Source organism: Aquarana catesbeiana, linkage group LG06, assembly GCF_042186555.1.
Source record: "Aquarana catesbeiana isolate 2022-GZ linkage group LG06, ASM4218655v1, whole genome shotgun sequence".
NCBI lineage: Eukaryota > Metazoa > Chordata > Amphibia > Anura > Ranidae > Aquarana > Aquarana catesbeiana.
In genome coordinates, this window is record NC_133329.1 from 24,758,239 (window position 1) to 24,777,755 (window position 19,517).

At 45.3% G+C, this 19,517-nt stretch overlaps 1 protein-coding gene across 1 annotated transcript in view; it reads right to left on the bottom strand.

The window, feature by feature from the left end:
* Positions 1–2,629: 2,629 nt before the first annotated feature.
* The window catches only part of LOC141147918 (uncharacterized), a 496,131-nt gene continuing 479,243 nt past the window's right edge, over positions 2,630–19,517 (bottom strand). The window contains exon 7 of the mRNA XM_073635077.1: positions 2,630–3,504. Within this exon, the coding sequence (XP_073491178.1) occupies positions 3,350–3,504 (155 nt within the window). The 3' untranslated portion in view covers positions 2,630–3,349. The remainder of the gene's footprint in view (positions 3,505–19,517) is intronic.

Genomic DNA, 19,517 nt, shown 5'->3' on the forward strand with positions numbered 1-19,517 from the left:
GTCCCATTACACATGCCATTTACCTGCTTTCATCTTGTAAGTGCAATACCAAATAAATGTTCTTTTTGTTCCAATACTGCACTTAGAATAGCGCTGCTTCTCTTCCATCCTTCTGTCAAACGAGCATGCTGGAAAAGCGCTTGGGCATTTATTCATTTCATTGGCCAAAATATTAATTTACTCTGGCCATTGATATGAAAAAAAAAAAAAAACACTCAGTAGCTAAACGCTCCTAGTGCTTAGGGACAATTAGATGCCTTTTGGTGTTTGTTTGAGACAAATTGTTCTGCTCTTGAACACACAAGTGTTTTTTTTTTCCTGCCTCTAAACTCCTGTAAATGCCTATGTGTGCATGGACACAACATGGAGGGGCATTCAGAGAAAGTAAAAAAATGTCAAACACTTGTAGAACAGGCATTTTTGAGCTGCAGTGTGCATGAGGCCTTAGATGTACAAAGGGAATTGTGAGGTCAGATGAGACAGGGCTCGACAAATGTCAGGTGCCAGGTGGCAATTGCGACCAGAAAATGGTGCCCTGGTGCCTGGGCTCTTGTCAGCCCATTCACTGTTCTGCACCGGCTGTCCTGACTCCCGAGATTGCAGTGCGCTCTCACTCCTGGAGTCACGAGCTGCCAGCTCCGCTTTCTCTGTATGGCTGGCGGCAGCGGGTGGGTCACATGACCGGTGGTAGCGCGGGGTTCAGTCAAACTGACTGAAGCGCCGTATGTTGCATCACTGAGCCGGGATTGGCGCTTTGTTGGTCAGTGGAAGAGGAAGGGGGGAGCTTTTGTGGACTGGCCTGCCCATTGAATGTGTAGGTGCTACATTTCTGCTGCACAATGCCTGTGAGCTGAGCTGATGTTTATGGGCTGTCTCTTTGCTGGATGGGGATGTCTGGATCCAGACCCAGAAATAAGGAGATAATAAGCAGTTATTCAAGCACAATCTGAGTAGCTGCTGTAGAAGGTAGGCACCTGGGACTCCCCCGACACCTCCTGTCTCTGTGCCACCACAGTACAGCCCCTGTGGCACCACAAATCTGACTTATTTGAAGATGGTGCACTTTGATGTCGAAACGCATCAGTTGGGACTTCCTGGTGACTTTATATCCGATTTTTAGAGTGCAAAGCAAGCACATACATAGCAGTTCTTCCTGATTTTTAAAGTGGTGTTCCGGCCGAAATTATACTTTTTAAATAAAAATACCCCTATAATACACAAGCTTAATGTATTCTAGTAAAGTTAGTCTGTAAACTAAGATCTGTTTTGTTAGTTTATAGCAGTAGTTTGTTATTTTATAAACTTACAGCAGGCCGTGGCCATCTTAAGTCTGGGCATCTGAAGCCAGACTGTATTTCTTCCTGGATCTCATCCTTGCAGATCTCACACATGCTCAGTGCAGCACAAGCAGTGTAATAGGTTTCAGGTCAGGTTTCCATAGCAACGGCAGTGTCAGAGGAAGTTGCCGCCCCTTCCCAGAAGGCATTGCAAACAGGAAATGATGCGATGGGCCGCGGCCAGGGAGGAGGAAGTGAAAAATGAATACAGCAGATATACAGTAGGTGCTGAGAAAAAAAATAAAAAAATATCCAATTCGTTTACAGTGCACAGTTTAGTGAGGGATGCTGAAGAGTTGTAAAAGTGGGTGGAACTCCACTTTAAGTGCTCCTGAATCACTTTTAATGGGAGTGGAGCGTTGGCTATACCCATACCTTGGATTTATAGGCACATTTTTTTTTGTTTACAAACTTTTTTATTAGGTACAAAAGATGGTACAGAGCGATTTGACAAATATCAAGAGAAATACATAGAAAAATAGATAGTCTTACAAGAAATGATGTTTATGTTTACAGTGGTGGTACATTTTAGTGCATACAATTCAAGTTGTTCACACAATGGATCAACCTCTTCTAGTGAGTGCGGTGCAGAGGTGACAATCACGTAGTGGATAGAGATAAGCACTTAGGGGGTTATTTACGAAAGGCAAATCCACTTTGCACTACAAGTGTGAACTACAAGTGCAAATTGTACTTGAAATTGCACTGAAAGTGCACTTGGAAGTGCAGTCGCTGTAGATCTGAGGGGGACATGCAAGGAAAATAAAAAACAGCATTTTAGCTTGCATGTGATTGGATGATAAAAATCAGCAGAGCTTCCACTCATTTCAGATCTTCCCCTCAGATTTACAGCGACTGCACTTCCAAGTGCACTTTCAGTGCAATTTCAAGTTGTAGTGCAAAGTGGATTTGCCTTTCATAAATAACCCCCAAGGTGTCCACTGAGGGAACACGATTAACCCCTTGATTGCCCCCTAGTGTTAACCCCTTCCCTGCCAGTGAAATTTACACAGTAATCAGTACATTTTTATTAGCACTGATTGCTGTATAAATGCCAATGGTCCCAAAAATGTGTCAAAAGTGTCCGATGTGTCCGCCACAATGTCGCAGTCCCGATAAAAATCACAGCTCGCCCCTATTACTAGTAAAAAAAAAAATAATAATAAAAATGCAATAAATCCAACCCCCTATTTTGCAGACACTATAACTTTTGTGCAAACTAATCAATATGCGCTTATTATGATTTTTTTTACCAAAAATATGTAGAAGAATACATATCGGCCTAAACTGAGAAAAAAAAATGGGGATATTTATTATAGCAAAAAGTACAAAATATTATGTTTTTTTTTCAAAATTGTCGCTCTTTTTTTGTTTAAAGCGCAAAAAATAAAAACCGCAGAGATGATCAAATATCACCAAAAGAAAGCTCTAGTGGTTAAATATCATTTTAAACCATCGGTCATGTGTCTTCTTCTTGAAACTTGGTGTGCTTTTGTGTATTTCTTCCAGATCTGTGCAGTATTCCAGTGTGAGACTTCCTGTAATAAAGACCGATCACTGCTGCCCTCTCTCCTTGTGCAGGGTGACTGGTCTTGTCTCCGCCCCCTCCTGTAGTTTTCTGCAGGCAGCCTGCAGTGGGTGGGATAGCTAGGCCCCTCCCACAGCTCTGCTTTCTCCTCTTGTGCAGGGTGACTGGTCTTGTCTTTATGCTTTACTGTAGTTTTCTGCAGGCAGCCTGTAGTGGGAGGAGCCTTCTAGGCCCAGTGATGATGTCACTGCTATATTTACAAGATAATCTGGGTTTTCAAAGGCATTTATTGCATAAAACGTGGGTTTATATTCTTTGTGGTTATTGAGGAATATATTTAATTTAAATTTTAGTGCCCGGAGTTCAGCTTTAATACTTCAATACAGTATTTAGATAACATTGTATATTTTCTATTAATTGAACAAAGTCATTTAGAAAAACTAGTACATGCACATGGATGTTTTATCACTTCTTTGTTATCTGATCAGTTGTCATAGGTTTTTTTTTTGTCATTTGCATTGAAGAGAAAGATATCTCTGGCCAAAGTTCCAACACTGGGCTGACTCTGCAGGATCCGGGTCTTCTCCTCATCACTGGCGTCCTCCAGATCATCAACCACCACAATCACCTTCTCCTTCCCTGTGTATAAAATACATCATTATACAGCCAATACATAGATCCATACAAGAATATTTACATAGGATTAGTGCAGTGCAGGGATAGTAGGAGCTCTAGTAGCAATAGTACTAGTTGGGGTAGTAGTAGTTGGGGTAGAAATAGTAGTAGTTGGGGTAGTAGTAGCTGTAGTAGGAATAGTAGTAGTTGGGGTAGTAGGAGGTGCAGTATGAATTGCAGTGGTTGAGGTAGTAGCTGTAATAGGAATAGTAGTATTTTGGGTAGTATGAGCTGTATAAGGAATAGTAGTAGTTAGGATAGTAGCTGCAGTAGGAATAGTACTAGTTCAGGTAGTAGGAATTGTAGTAGTTGGGGTAGTAGCTGTAATAGGAATAGTAGTAGTTGGGGCAGTAGGAATAGTAGTAGTTGGGGTAGTAGCTGTAATAGGAATAGTAGTAGTTGGGGCAGTAGTAGGAATAGTAGTAGTTGGAGTAGGAATAGTAGTAGTTGGGGTAGTAGTAGCTTTAGTAGGAATAGTAGTAGTTGGGGTAGGAATATTAGTAGTTGGGGTAGTAGTAGCTTTAGTAAGAATAGTAGTAGTTGGGTTAGTAGCTGTAATAGGAATAGTAGTAGTTGGGGCAGTAGGAATAGTAGTAGTTGGAGTAGTAGTTGGGGTAGTAGCTGTAAGAGGAATAGTAGTAGTTGGGGCAGTAGGAATAGTAGTAGTTGTTGGAGTAGTAGTTGTAGTAGGAATAGAAATAGTTAGGGTATCAATAGTAGTAGTTGGGGTAGTAGTAGCTTTAGTAAGAATAGTAGCAGTTGGGGTAGTAGCTGTAATAGGAATAGTAGTAGTTGGGGTAGGAATATTAGTAATTGGGGTAGTAGTTGGGGTAGTAGCTGTAAGAGGAATAGTAGTAGTTGGGGCAGGAGGAATAGTAGTAGTTGGGGTAGGAATAGTAGTAGTTGGGGTATTAGTAGCTTTAGTATGAATAGTAGTAGTTGGGGTAGGAATAGTAGTAGTTGGGGTAATAGTAGCTTTAGTAGGAATAGTAGGAGTTGGGGGTAGTAGCGGAAGTAGAATTAGTAGTAGTTGGTGTTGTAGTGTATGTAGTAGGAAAAGTAGTTGTTGGAGTAGTAGTTGTAGTAGGAATAGTAATAGTTGGGGCAGTAGGAATAGTAGTAGTTGGGGTAGGAATAGCTTTAGTAGGAATAGTAGTAGTTGGGGTAGGAATAGTAGTAGTTGGGGTAGTAGTAGTTTTAGTAGGAATAGTAGTAGTTGGGATAGTAGTAGCTTTAGTAGGAATAGTAGTAGTTGGGGTAGTGCTGGGAGTAGAAATAGTAGTAGTTAGGGTTGTAGTGTATGTAGTAGGAATAGTAGTTGTTGGAGTAGTAGTTGTAGTAAGAATAGAAATAGATGGGGTAGTAGCAGCGGTAGGAATAGTGTTAGTAGCAGTAGCAGTGATGGTGGTAGTTGCAGTGGCAGTATTAGTGATAGATACTGGATTATAGTTTTGACCTTTTATAGTAAACTTTATAGAAAAACACATTCTGGAATGTTTCATTGAAAATAAAATTGCTTTACAACTTTTTTTAAGTGGAACTCCAGTCTAAACGTTCTTTTATTGGAGGAGAGTTAGAACCTTTTGCCTTCTATACCCCACCTGTGAGGTTCCTTCACTTTCTATGGTGTCACCAGGGAAGGAAGTGGGGAAAAAAAGCTCCATCAGGAAAACAGCTATGTAAAGCTAGACTCTGCAGTCATGTCCTCACATAACATTGCTCAGGTCTGGCAGTTGACTGTTTGAACACATAATTCTTCATACCCAGAAGTAGAGATGTTCACAACCCCACGTTCCTGATCCCACCAGGAAGCTGACACTGTGCAACGCTAAGCACAGGTAGTGAGAGATTTCCTGATCTGTGCAGCCGCAGACCGGGAAATGTCTTATGCCGCATACACACGGGCGGACTTTCCAACGGACTTCCGACAGACTTTTGAACGAACGGACTTGCCTACACACGATCACACCAAAGTCCGACGGATTCGTACATGATGACATACGACTGGACTAAAATAAGGAAGTTGATGGCCAGTAGCCAATAGCTGCCCTAGCGTCGGTTTTCATCCGTCGGACTAGCATACAGACGACGGATTTTTCGAGTCCGTCGGAAAGCTTTGAAGCATGTTTCAAATCTAAAGTCCGTCAGATTTTCGACTGGAAAAGTCAGCTGAAGGTCCGATGAAGCCCACACACGATCGGATTGACTGACGGTCTCGGCCCGTCGGACCAGTCCGGTCAAAAAGTCTGCTCGTGTGTACGCTGCATTACTGTCTGTGATTAGCGCTGTGCAGTGTCAGCTTCCTGGCGGGATTGGGCATGTGGGGTTTTGAACACGCCCGAGCCCATACTTACCCAGAAGTATCAGTATTTTCTTTCCCATGATGATTGAGCAGAGAAATGGGAAGTTAAGGGGAGTATAAGCAGCACACAGGTGGACAATAACCAAAACTGTTGTTTTGCTTGCACTGACAAAGCACAGGTTCACTTTAATGTGGAAAATATATAAAAAGTGCTGCGCAAATAAAAGTCCTTAAGTAAATGAATATATAAAAAATGTAGTGACAGGATCAGAGGACAAGGACCACCAGTGACAGTATGCACGCTGAGATCAATATCTGGATAGTGACAAATCCCTCCACCGGGCATGGATGGCCCCTCACCTCAGATACTCGACCTGAAACAGGTCACACCGCTTATAACCATAGATGGATCAATCTGTGTGGTTGTTAATTCCTCCTTCACTTCCCAGCACACGGTACAATAGCGGATGGTACATATAAAATAAAAGGGCAGAACATAGTGCTCTCCGTGGCTACTTTATTGAATAACAAAAAGGACAGATAAATCAAACACTCACAGAGACCGGCACTCCGATCCGAGTGCCGGCTGACAGGCGTGTGATCGTGTCTAACGAATGACCGCGGGTGACGTCATGCGCTCCTTCCCCCGTACGCGTTACGTCCTGTGGGCGGGACTTCATCGGCGTGGGGCGGGATGCGCAATGACGGCCCGCACTGTTTATATTCAATGCCATGGTGACGGTAGCACCAATCAGAGGATCAGGGGCAATAATCAGGGAGTCTGGCACCTCCCATCACTGCATCTTAACCCATGGTTGCTATTGCACTCCCCTTACAAACGGGAAAACGAAAACTTCAACACCGCCAGCGGCAGACAAGTGATAAAAAATGAAAAATATATAGAGAACTTTACCTGCAATACCCGGATGACAAATCTCATTAAGTGCAGTAAAAAAATTCATCTTAAATTTAAAAGTTGCAGTATTTACTCTTAAACACGCATAAACACATGCTGCAAATTTGCATGTAGAAAAGTCGCATAAAAAAAATCGCATATATAAAATATATGGACCATATAAAACAATATATATAAAAAAACTTTTTTATATAAAAAAGACATCAGACCACGGGCATCGACTAAACACGATCACATGTACAAAATCTAATAAAAAATAAATAATAAAAAATTACCATAATAAACAATTATCTATTGGAAATAAAACAATTCAAATCGAAATCAACATTCATTCCTAAGGGGGAGAGAACTTTTGTCTCATAGATCCAGAATGATTCCCTACGACTAAGCTGCCTGATGTAATGGCCACCCCTCCATTGTCGCGGAACCTTTTCAATCCCCCAGAATTTTAAGCATCTGGGGTCACGTTGATGGCAAAGGCGAAAATGCCTAGACACACTGTGGGTCTTAACCCCCCGTTTGATGTTACTTATGTGTTCACCAATTCTTACATGAAGGGCTCTTGAGGTCCGGCCCACATACTGGAGGCCACAGTCGCACTCCAGCATGTAGACCACCCCCTCTGATGAACACGTAATCAGACCTTCAATTTTATAGCTCTTTTTCGTTACATACGAAACAAACTCCTTCCGTCTCTTAATATTTCTGCTGGCCTTCCTGCATGTGGCACATTTACCACATGCGTAAAAGCCAGATAGAAACCCAAAAAGTCTACTGGTCACAGTTTTGGGCGGGTCAATGACCCCTGGTGCTACCCGATCACGTAAGGATGGAGTCTTGCGATAGATGAACCGAGGATGATCGGGGAGAACTGGTCCAAGGGTCCTATCTCCCTTGAGAATGGGCCAATGTTTGGCTATAATATGTTCTAATTTTTTATACTGGATGTTGTAATCAAGTATAATGCGATAACTTGAGATATTAGCATTATCTTCAATGGATTTGACCTTGTCTGCTACCACAGTATTCCTATCAATTGCCAATACCTTGGCTATCTCTGCATTTACCAGAGCTTGGGAATACCCTTTTTCTTTAAATCTATCCGCAAGCACCTGCGACTGTGCCAGGAAGTCATCATCTGAAGTACAATTACGGCGCAAGCGGATGAATTGGCCTCGTGGTATATTGCAGAGCCAAGATTTGTGGTGACAGCTGGTCAGAGGGATATATGCATTCCTATCAGTTGTTTTGAAATGATTCCTGGTATGAAAAACTCCCTCCCCCTTAAAGATTTCAAGGTCAAGGAATATAATCTGATGGTGGCTAATTGTCCAGGTTAACTCGATGTTTTTGTTATTGGCATTCAGCCCATCCATGAAGGTTTGCAGACTAGGCACGTCACCCTCCCAGACCATAATAAGGTCATCAATGTATCGTCTGTAACAAGACAATTGCGGTGGGGGGTCTTGAAAAATAGTGTCCTCCTCCCAGTGGGCCATAAAAAGATTGGCCACACTGGGAGCGAACCTAGCCCCCATGGCTACTCCTCTTGTCTGAAGGAAAAAGTCCCCATTGAACCAAAAATAATTATTAAGTAGGCAGAACTCCAAACTTTCCAACAAAAAGGAGATGTGATCACTCGAAAGATTGGAGGTGGTTAAAGCCCACTTAACTGAATCAATGGCCTGTTTGTGATCGATAATAGTATAAAGGGAACCCACGTCTGCAGTGATTAGAATGCTAGACGGGGAGCATGGAAGAGTCGATAGAATTTGAAGGATTTGTTTCGTATCCCGCAAAAACGCTTTGGTTTTTAAAACCAGTGGCTGGAGAAAAAAATCCAAATATTGGCCTAATCTTGAAGTAATGGAATCAATTCCGTTTACTATCGGACGACCAGGTGGATGTTCTGCGTTTTTATGCAGTTTGGGTAGGATATAAATAATCGGAGTCCTACAATAAAAAGGGTCTAAATAAGCAGCCTCTTTGGGATTTAAAATTCCCTGGTTTTTACCTTTTTCAATCAGACAATGTAAATTGTTCTTAAAGGGCAACATAGGGTCACTCCTCAAAAGTTCATACGTATTTCGATCCTTCAACAATCTCTCCATTTCTGCTTGGTAATATGTTTTACTAAGCACAACCAGCCCACCACCCTTATCCGCTGGCCTAATTACTATGTCTTTCCTTTGTTCTAAGGAAGCAATACCTCTCTTAATGGCCTGTGAATCTCTAGCCCTCTTGATCTTGAGTTGATCGAGATCCTGACAAACCATATTTCTGAATACCTCTAAGTGCTTATTATCGCTGCAGATAGGATTAAAGGTAGAGCGATTCCGAAGGTTGGAATGTCTAGAGCTGGTAGCTAAGGGAGGGGTCTTATGTGAAACTGGATTAGAAAGAAAATATTTCTTCATATTTAGATTACGGACATATTTCTGAATACTGATGTAGGCTTGAAATTTGTTCAGGTTCCGGACCGGAGCGAACTTCAAGCCCCTATCCAAAACCAATGTTTCTTCAGTAGTAAGAGCAGTCCCACTGATGTTAAAAATGCCAGTGCCTAGTGGGGTCTTTAATGTGGACCTGGACATAAAAATGTACAGATTTCCGATTTTATGTTCTAGCGGTACCCTGCAAAATCTGCCTTTTGACCCAAATCCCCCCAAAGAAATAGCAGAGTGTGCCTAGTCATTCCTGTTCTGTCTCTGCAGTATGAGATCCTCTAAGGCAGGGATTTCCAAACTACGGCCCTCCAGCTGTTGCAGAACTACACATCCCATGAGGCATTGTAAAACTCTGACATTCACAGACATGACTGGGCATGATGGGAAATGTAGTTCCTGAACAACTGGAGGGGCATAGTTTGGAGACCCTTGCTCTAAGGCAGTGGTTCTCAACCCTGTCCTTGAATACCCCCAACAGGCCATGTTTTGGGAATTTCTCTTAGATAAAATAGCTGTCCAAAATACCAAGCCATTGACTCTGATTCAAAGCACCTGTGCAAGATAAAGGAAAACCTGCAAACATGACCTGTTGGGAGTACTTGAAGACAGGGTTGAGAACCACTGATCTAAGGCACTGCTGCATTCTGACTACTAGTCTCATCTGTTTTTGCAGTGACATTTGGTGAAGCTCACTGTTCTCCTTGCTGGAGAGGAAGCTGTACCTGAAGACCTGAAGAGCTGTAGTACAAGGATCGCCCTGCATCTTCTTCATCCAACCTGTGGATCTGGTCTTCCTCCACCCTGCCTTCTGCATCATTACCCAACCAGCTATCAGATCACTGGTCTGTGGGTAGGTGCAGCGTGGTGTGGTGTCAGTAAAGACACAGAGTCCAGTTGAAATAAAACTTGGAACTTGTATTGATGAGAATTCCAAACTTCAAACACCCCAGCAGGAGAGCGCCACATGGGGAATTCTGACAGTTCAGTTCAAATGCAGATATGCAGCAAGAAGAGATGTCCTAACATCATCTGTTTCAGAGGGCGAGGTGCGGCCTGGCTGGTCTGGTCCCAAAGCGGAGATTTACTTGCAGGATTGGGAGTCCCTAACCTGTCCTTACTCATCTGCAACCTTTCCCTGCCACTGATCACTTTCCCTTGCAGATGGGGATCTCTTTCCCTACACTAGCCACTTTGCATACATGCCAAAACCTGGGGGCAAAAGCTCTGCTGACCCAAGACGGCTGCCAGAGGTAACCTGGAAGTAGCGTAGCCAACTGGGACTGAGAAACCATAAAGAAACAATGCTTCTCCTGACTTCCTCTCCAGGCTGTGGTACCATTTAGGTTGAGTGCGACCTACAGTGGAAAAAACAGACTGCACCTGCCTACAGGTCATTGGGGGGGCAGCTTTGACATAAAGAAGCAAAATCCTACCTCTACCATGATTATTACCATATTATTATAATACAAGATTTATATAATGCCAACAGTCTACACAACGCTTTACAACATGATGCCTGTCTCCATACTGACAACGTTCTCTAGATGTTTCCTAAGCAAGCAAAATTATACAAATTAAGTAGTTGAATACTGGGCACTAGGGATGAGCCGAACACCCCACCAGCACCAGAACTTGCGAACGGACCGATAGTTCACGCAAACTTTCGAACCCTGTTAAAGTCTATGGGACTCGAACGTGAGAAATCAAAAGTGCTAATTTTAAAGGCTAATATGCAAGTTATTGTCATAAAAAGTGTTTGGGAACCCGGGTCCTGCCCCAGGGGACATGGATCAATGCAAAAAAAAGTTTTAAAAATGGCCGTTTTTTCAGGAGCAGTGATTTTATTGATGCTTAAAGTGAAAAAATAAAAGTGAAATATTCCTTTAAATATCGTACCTTGGGGGTGTCTATAGTATGCATGTAAAGTGGCGTGTGTTTCCCGTGCTTAGAACAGTCCCTGCACAAAATGACATTTGTAAAGGAATAAAAGTCATTTAAAACTGCTTGCGGCTTTAATGTAATGCCTGGTCCCAGCAATATGGATGGAAATCATTGAGAAAAAAGGCATGGGAACCCCCCCAGCCCATTACCAGCCCCTTTGGGTCTTGTATGGATATTAAGGGGAACCCCGCACCCAAATTAAAGAAAGGAAAGGCGTGGGGCCCCCAGGCCCTATATACTAAGACAGGGACTGTAGGTTTGTTCTTAAGTAGAATCTGTTTGTAATTTTGAACTGGTACATTTTTAAAGTGTAGCTCTAGCCAAAAAATCTATTTTTAAGCTTTTTGGAAAACATAGGGAAACCTTTGTTTTGCTGTCTGTGCACCCGTTCAGAAGATTTCACCTGACTTTCTGTCCCAGTTACAAATGGATTTTGAAAATTTGGGGTTTTTAGTGAAACAAGGAACTCTTACAGGAGATAATTTCCCTTCCTAGCAGTAGATTTCCTCTCACTTCCTGTTGTCTCCTTCTGTTTGAAAGTAGGAGTCGTTTGTAAGTTGGATGTTTGAAAGTAGAGGCCTGCCCTATATACTCTGCAGAATTTTGGGCCTTAGATGTTGGTGTTGCCGCAACACTGTAAGCCCTCACAGTTACTCTTGGTGGGCGCAGGAATGGGCTCTGCTGTGAAATATTAGATCAAGAATTGTAATTACATGCCCCTGTTGAACAGGGTCGGAAAAATTGGGCCTTTGGTGGTGGACGGTGTGGTGGTGTTGCCAGAAAAATTGGGCCTTAGGCACAGGTGCTGGTGCCACAACACTGCAACCCCTCACAGAAACTCTAGTTGGAGCGCATGAATGAGCCCTGCTGCAAATTATTGCAGCAAAAATTGTAATTACACGCCCCTGTTAAACAGGGGATGAAAAATTGGGCCTTAGCCACTGGTGCTGCAACACTGCAACCCCTCACAGATGCTATAGTTAGAGCGCAGGAATGAGCCCTGCTGCAAAGTATTGCATCAAACATTGTAATTGTACGCCCCTGTTAAACAGGGGCTGAAAAATTGGGCCTTAGCCACTGCTGCTACAACACTGCAACCCCTCACAGATACTATAGTTGGAGTTGCATCAAAAATTGTAATTACACGCCCCTGTTAAACAGGGGCTGAAAAATTGGGCCTTAGGCACTGGTGCTGGTGCCACAACCCTGCAACCCCTCACAGATATTCTAGTTGGAGCGCAGGAATCAGCCCTGCTGCAAAGTATTGCATCAAAAATTGTAATTACACTCCCCTGTTAAACAAGGGCAGAAAAATTGGGCCTTAGCCACTGGTGGCGGTGCCTAGAACCAAAAATGTTCTTACAAGCTATCAGCATGAAAATTGAGGAGGAAGAGGATAGTCACTCAGCATAACAGGATAGTCACTCAGCATCAGCATAGGCAGTCTTGAAGGGATCTCATATTTAAAAAAAAAAATATTCGGTTACATCAGCATCAGGTGCCTGGCAGCTGGTGATCGAAGACTAATTCATTTTCATGAAGGTCAGCCAATCGACTGATTTGGTGGACAGGCGCACCCTGTGATCGGTTACAAGGCCACTGAATGTGCGTTCCGAAAGAGTGCTGGATGCAGGACAGGCCAGTAGCTCAATTGCATACTGTGCAAGCTCTGGCCAGTGATCCATCCTCAAGACCCAGTAACCCAGAGGATTTTCGGTGGGAAAGGTGTCCAAGTCTGATCTTGCCCCCAGGTATTCCTGCACCATGTGAATCAGACGCTGGTGATGGTTGCTGGAACCGATCATACCTTGGGGCTGCGGACTAAAAAATTGTCTGAACGCATCGGTCAGACGGCCACCTTCTCCACCGCTTCTTCTGTGACTGACCGAAGCCTGAGCAACACTTTGTCCAGGACCAGGAATTTATAACCTCCCAGGCTCTAGAAACGCATTGCACAAACCTTTCTGCAAGACCTCCCAAGAGATGTTTCATCCTCTGCTCCCTCTGCGATGGCAAGATAAGGTCCGCAACCTTACCCTTGTAACATGGATCAAGGAGGATTGCCAGCCAGTAATGATCCCTCTCCTTGACACCACGAATACGAGGATCCTTCCGCAGGGTTTGCAGGATCAGGGAGGCCAGGCAGCATAGGTTTGCTGAGGCATTCGGTCCGGAGTCCTCTGAGTCACTAAGGACAACATGATCCACTGCCACCTCCTCCCAGCCACGTACAAGACCATGGGGACTGTAAATGATCCCTTGAAGACTGCTGCTGATGCCGAGTGCTAGGCTCAACCTCCATGCTGATACAATCCTCCTCCTTATCTTCCTGTGTGATCAGCAGGCCAGCAGGAACACCAACTCCTCAAATGGTGACAGGACAGTGCATGCATCCTTGATCATAGCCCACTGGCGTGGGGAAAAAAAACAAGCTCCCCTGACCCTGTCCTGGTGCCATAGTCGCATAGGTACTCATTGATGGCCCTCTGCTGCGTGTGCAGCTGGTGCAGCATGGCCAACATTGAGTTCCACCTTGTGGGCATGTCACAGATTAGGCGGTTCTTGGGCAGGTTAAATTCTTATGGAGGTCAGCCAGCCAAGCACTGGCATTATATGACCAGCGGAAATGCACACAGACTTTCCTGGCCTGCCTCAGGACATCCTGTAAGCCTGGGTACCTGCCCAAGAACCTCTGCACCACCAAGCTAAGGACATGAGCCAAACAGGGCACATGGGTCAGTTGTCCCTGTTGGAGGGCGAAGAGGAGGTTGGTGCCATTGTCGCAAACCACTATTCCTGCCTTAAGCTGGCGTGGCGTCAACCAACTCTGAGCCTGCCCCTGCAGAGCTGACAGAATCTCTGGCCCAGTGTGGCTCCTGTCCCCCAAGCACACCAGCTCAAGCACCGCATGGCATCTTTTTGCCTGCGTACTTGCGTAGCCCCTTAAACTCCTACGGAGCACTGCTGGTTCCGAGGACAAATCAGCACAGGAAGAGGCCATGGAGGAAGAAGAAGAGGAGGGGGTGGAGGAGAGAGGTGTGTCAGAATCACCACTAGTAGTTGGAGGCGTGGTGGCGGAGGAGTGGTGGCGGAACAACCTCCAACACTACTGCACCCTGTCCTGCATCCTACCCAGCTGCCAGCAGAGTCACCCAGTGGACCATGAAAGATAGGTAATGTCACTGTCCATGCCTGCTGGACCATGAGTCAGCGGTAATATGCACCTTACTGCTGACCACCCTCTCCAGTGAGGCCAAGACATTGCCTTCCACATGCCAGTAAAGAATTGCCTACCCTGAAAAAAAGTGGCGTTTGGGAACCTGCCACTGAGCAACCGCACATTCCACAAACTCACGGAAGGGGGCAGAGTCTACCAACTGAAAAGGCAGCAGTTGAAGTGCTAGAAATTTAGCCAAGCTAGCATTCGACCACTGGGCATGTAGATGGCTGGGAGTGAACTTCTTTCAGCGGTGCAGCAGCTGGGGCAGGGAAATTTGCCTGGTATAATCGGACGTTGGTGTACGGATAGCAGATTGCCCGCAAGTACTTGGCAGTGACACACTTAATTTTACACCTTCATTCCTCTCAGTGCAGGTTTCTGAGAGGACTGAAGGTATAATGGGGTTGGAGATCCCAGCTAATGAGGAGCAAGGATAGGTCCGCTTTGTTCTTTGGTGTGGGTCTTTTATGTATACTTGCCAACGGACTGCATGGCAGGTCGACATATGTCTGGTCAAGCATGTGGTGCCCAAGCGGCTGCTGTTTTGGTCACGCGAGATACGCTTCAGACATATGTTGCAAATAGCAACTGTGCGATCTGCTGCACACATCTCAAAAAAGGCCCACACCAAAGAACTTTTGGAAAAACGTGCAGAGAGAGAGACAGCAGCACCCTGCACATGCGGAGCTCTGCGGTGTGATGCAGTCGGTTGGCTGCCCTTAAGCTGCCTCGATGGAGATGTGCCTACTGCTCCCCCTCCTAGTCCTCTCTCCTATCAGGCACCCATGTAGAGTCAGTAACCTCATCATCCCCTCCCTCCTCATCACTGGAGCAAACCTGGCAGTATGCTGCAGCTGGGTGGAACATGACTGACAGTTTGCTGTCCTTCTTGGGCACCCCCTCTCTCTGCGCTCATGTAACTGCCTTCCCCAAGCTGGGTACCATCATCAAAGCCCTTAAAACGCTGTGCATCCTCCTGCAGCATGTACCCAACACTGTGGTCAAACAGTTCGGGGGACTCCTTAGGACATGGTGGGGCTAGGGAAGGAGTCACTGATAACATTGAGCCAAGGGAAGTGGCCGCTTTGGCAGCTGCTTTGGCAGACAATGTACCCTGAGCCTGGGTGAGAGAGGATGAGGAGGATGAGGATGGCTTGGTCATCCACTCTACCAACTCTTCTGCATGTTGTGGCTCAACATGGCCAGCTCCCGAAAAAAAGGACAAGCTTGCCCCACGGCCACGTGCTGAGGATGCACCATGTCCATGACTAGCACTGTTTGCTGTAGACAGAGAGCCTGCTTGCCCTCTTTTAGTGGCTTGTGAGCGTCTTTCTCTCCTTGGTGGCCTTCCAGACATACTGTACAATTAGATTAGCAAAACAACACCTTAAGTTTACTAAAAACAGTACACCAGGAATGGCCTACAGTAAGGTATAGGCTTGGCTAGCCTATTTGTACAAGCCTGTATATATATTTTATTAAATGCACTGAGCTCAGTGAGTCACCTGTCTGGCTGAAAGTGTCTTTGAACACACACTTAGGCAATGGCCTAGTCAGGTATAGGCTTGGCTAGACTATATATACAAGCCTGTATATATATTTATTAAATGCACTGAGCCTAGTGAGTCACCTGCCTGGCTGAAAGTGTCTTTGAACACGCACTTAGGCAATGGCCTAGTCAGGTATAGGCTTGGATAGACTATATATATACAAGCCTGCAGGGCTTTTTTTCTCAGAGAAAAGGTGCAGGAACTCACCCTCTCTGTCCAACTCTCCGCCCCAACCACACCCAAACCCCGACCCCAGACACACCCAAACCCCGCCCCCAGCCAAACCTTCCGAAGAGGATAGATTTACAGCAGCGCCAAAAAAATTGTAATGAGTTAAGGCTTAGAATTTTGTATCACATAAGGAATATTTCCCCCCAGCTCTCCTCATCACAAAGCCCCCCAGCTCTCCTCTCATCTCAACCCCTCCTAGTTCTCCTCTCATCACAGATTCCCTCATCACAAATCCCCTCCTAGTTCTCCTCTCATCACAAATCCCCTCCTAGTTCTCCTCTCATCACAAAGCCCCTCCTAGTTCTCCTTTCATCACAAATCCCCTCATCACAAATCCCCTCCTAGTTCTCCTCTCATCACAAAGCCCCTCCTAGTTCTCCTCTCATCACAAATCCCCTCATCACAAATCCCCTCCTAGTTCTCCTCTCATCACAAATCCCCTCCTAGTTCTCCTCTCATCACAAAGCCCCTCCTAGTTCTCATCTTATCACAAATCCCCTCCTAGTTCTCCTCTCATCACAAATCCCCTATTAGTTCTCCTCTCATCACAAAGCCCCTCCTAGTTCTCCTTTCATCACAAATCCCCTCATCACAAATCCCCTCCTAGTTCTCCTCTCATCACAAATACCCTCCTAGTTCTCCTCTCATCACAAAGCCCCTATTAGTTCTCCTCTCATCACAAAGCCCCTCCTAGTTCTCCTCTCATCACAAATCCCCTCCTAGTTCTCCTCTCATCACAAATCCCCTCATCACAAATCCCCTCCTAGTTCTCCTCTCATCACAAATCCCCTCCTAGTTCTCCTCTCATCACAAAGCCCCTCCTAGTTCTCCTCTCATCACAAATTACATCATAGCTCTCCTTTCATCACAAATCCCCTCCTAGTTCTCCTCTCATCACAAATCCTCTCCTAGTTCTCCTCTCATCACAAATCCCCTCCTAGTTCTCCTCTCATCACAAATCCCCTCCTAGTTCTCTCATCACAAATCCCCTCCTAGTTCTCCTCTCATCACAAGTCCCCTTCTAGTTCTCCTCTCATCACAAATCCCCTCCTAGTTCTCCTCTCATCACAAATCCCTCCTAGTTTTCCTCTCATCACAAATCCCCTCCTAGTTTTCCTCTCATCACAAATCCACTCATAGTTCTGCTCACCATCACAAATCCCCTCCTAGTTCTCCTCTCATTACAAAGCCCCTCCTTGTTCTCCTCTCATCACAAATCCCTCCTAGTTCTCCTACCATCACAAATCCCCTCCTAGTTCTCCTACCATCACAAATCCACTTATAGCTCTCCTCTCACCACAAAGCCCCTCCTAGTTCTCCTCTCATCACAAATCCCCTCCTAGTTCTCCTCTCATCACACATCCCCCCTAGGTCTCCTCTCATCACAAATCCCCTCATAGTTCTCCTCTCATCACAAATCCCCTCCTAGTTCTTCTCTCATCACAAATCCCCTCCTAGTTCTCCTCTCATCACAAATCCCCCCCTAGTTCTCCTCTCATCACAAATCCCCTCATAGCTCTCCTCTCATCACAAAGCCCTTCCTAGTTCTCCTCTCATCACAAATCCCCTCATCACAAATCCCCTCTCATCACAAATCCCTTCTAGTTCTCCTATCATCACAAATCCCCCCCTAGTTCTCCTCTCATCACAAATCCCCTCCTAGTTCTCCTCTCATCACAAATCCCCTCCTAGTTCTTCTCTCATCACAAATCCCTTCATCACAAATCCCCTCCTAGTTCTCCTCTCATCACAAATCCCTTCCTAGTTCTCCTCTCATCACAAATCCCTTCCTAGTTCTCCTCTCATCACAAATCCCCTCATAGCTCTCCTCTCACCACAAAGCCCCTCCTAGTTCTCCTCTTACCACAAATTCCCTCCTAGTTTTCCTCTCATCACAAAGCCCCTCCTAGTTCTCCTCTCATCCCAAATCCACTCATAGCTCTCCTCTCACCACAAAGCCCCTCCTAGTTCTCCTCTCATCACAAATCCCCTCCTAGTTCTCCTCTCATCACAAATCCCCTCCTAGTTCTCCTCTCATCACACATCCCCCCCTAGGTCTCCTCTCATCACAAATCCCCTCATAGTTCTCCTCTCATCACAAATCCCCTCCTAGTTCTTCTCTCATCACAAATCCCCTCCTAGTTCTCCTCTCATCACAAATCCCCCCCTAGTTCTCCTCTCATCACAAATCCACTCATAGCTCTCCTCTCACCACAAAGCCCCTCCTAGTTCTCCTCTCATCACAAATCCCCTCCTAGTTCTCCTCTCATCACAAATCCCCTCCTAGTTCTCCTCTCATCACAAAGCCCCTCCTAGTTCTCCTCTCATCACAAAGCCCTTTCTAGTTCTCCTCTCATCACAAATCCCCTCTCATCACTAATCCCCTCTCATCACAAATCCCCTCTCATCACAAATCCCTTCTAGTTCTCCTATCATCACAAATCCCCTCCTAGTTCTCCTCTCATCACAAATCCCCTCCTAGTTCTCCTCTCATCACAAATCCCCCCCCCCCCAGGTCTCCTCTCATCACAAATCCCCCCTAGATCTCCTCTCATCACAAATCCCCTCCTAGTTCTCCTCTCATCACAAATCCCCTCATAGTTCTTCTCTCATCACAAATCCCCTCATCACAAATCCTCTCCTAGTTCTCCTCTCATCACAAATCCCCTCATAGCTCTCCTCTCACCACAAAGCCCCTCCTAGTTCTCCTCTCACCACAAATCCCCTCCTAGTTCTCCTCTCTTCACAAATCCCCTCCTAGTTCTCCTCTCTTCACAAATCCCCTCCTAGTTCTCCTCTCTTCACAAATTCCCTCCTAGTTCTCCTCTCTTCACAAATCCCCTCCTAGTTCTCCTCTCTTCACAAAACCCCTCCTAGTTCTCCTCTCTTCACAAATCCCCTCCTAGTTCTCCTCTCATCAAAAATCCCCCTCCTAGTTCTCCTCTCATCACAAATCCCCTCCTAGTTCTCCTCTCATCACAAATCCCCTCCTAGTTCTCCTCTCATCACAAATCCCCTCCTAGTTCTCCTCTCATCACAAATCCCCTCCTAGTTCTCCTCTAATCACAAATCCCCTCATAGTTCTCCTCTCATCACAAATCCCCTCCTAGTTCTTCTCTCATCACAAATCCCCTCCTAGTTCTCCTCTCATCACAAAGCCCCTCCCTGATCTCCTATCATCACAAATCCCCCCCTAGTTCTCCTATCATCACAAATCCCCTCCTAGTTCTCCTCTCAAAACAAATCCCCTCCTAGTTCTCCTCTCATCACAAATCCACTCATAGCTCTCCTCTCACAACAAAGCCCCTCCTAGTTCTCCTCTCATCACAAATCCCCTCCTAGTTATTAATATTAATATACAGGATTTATA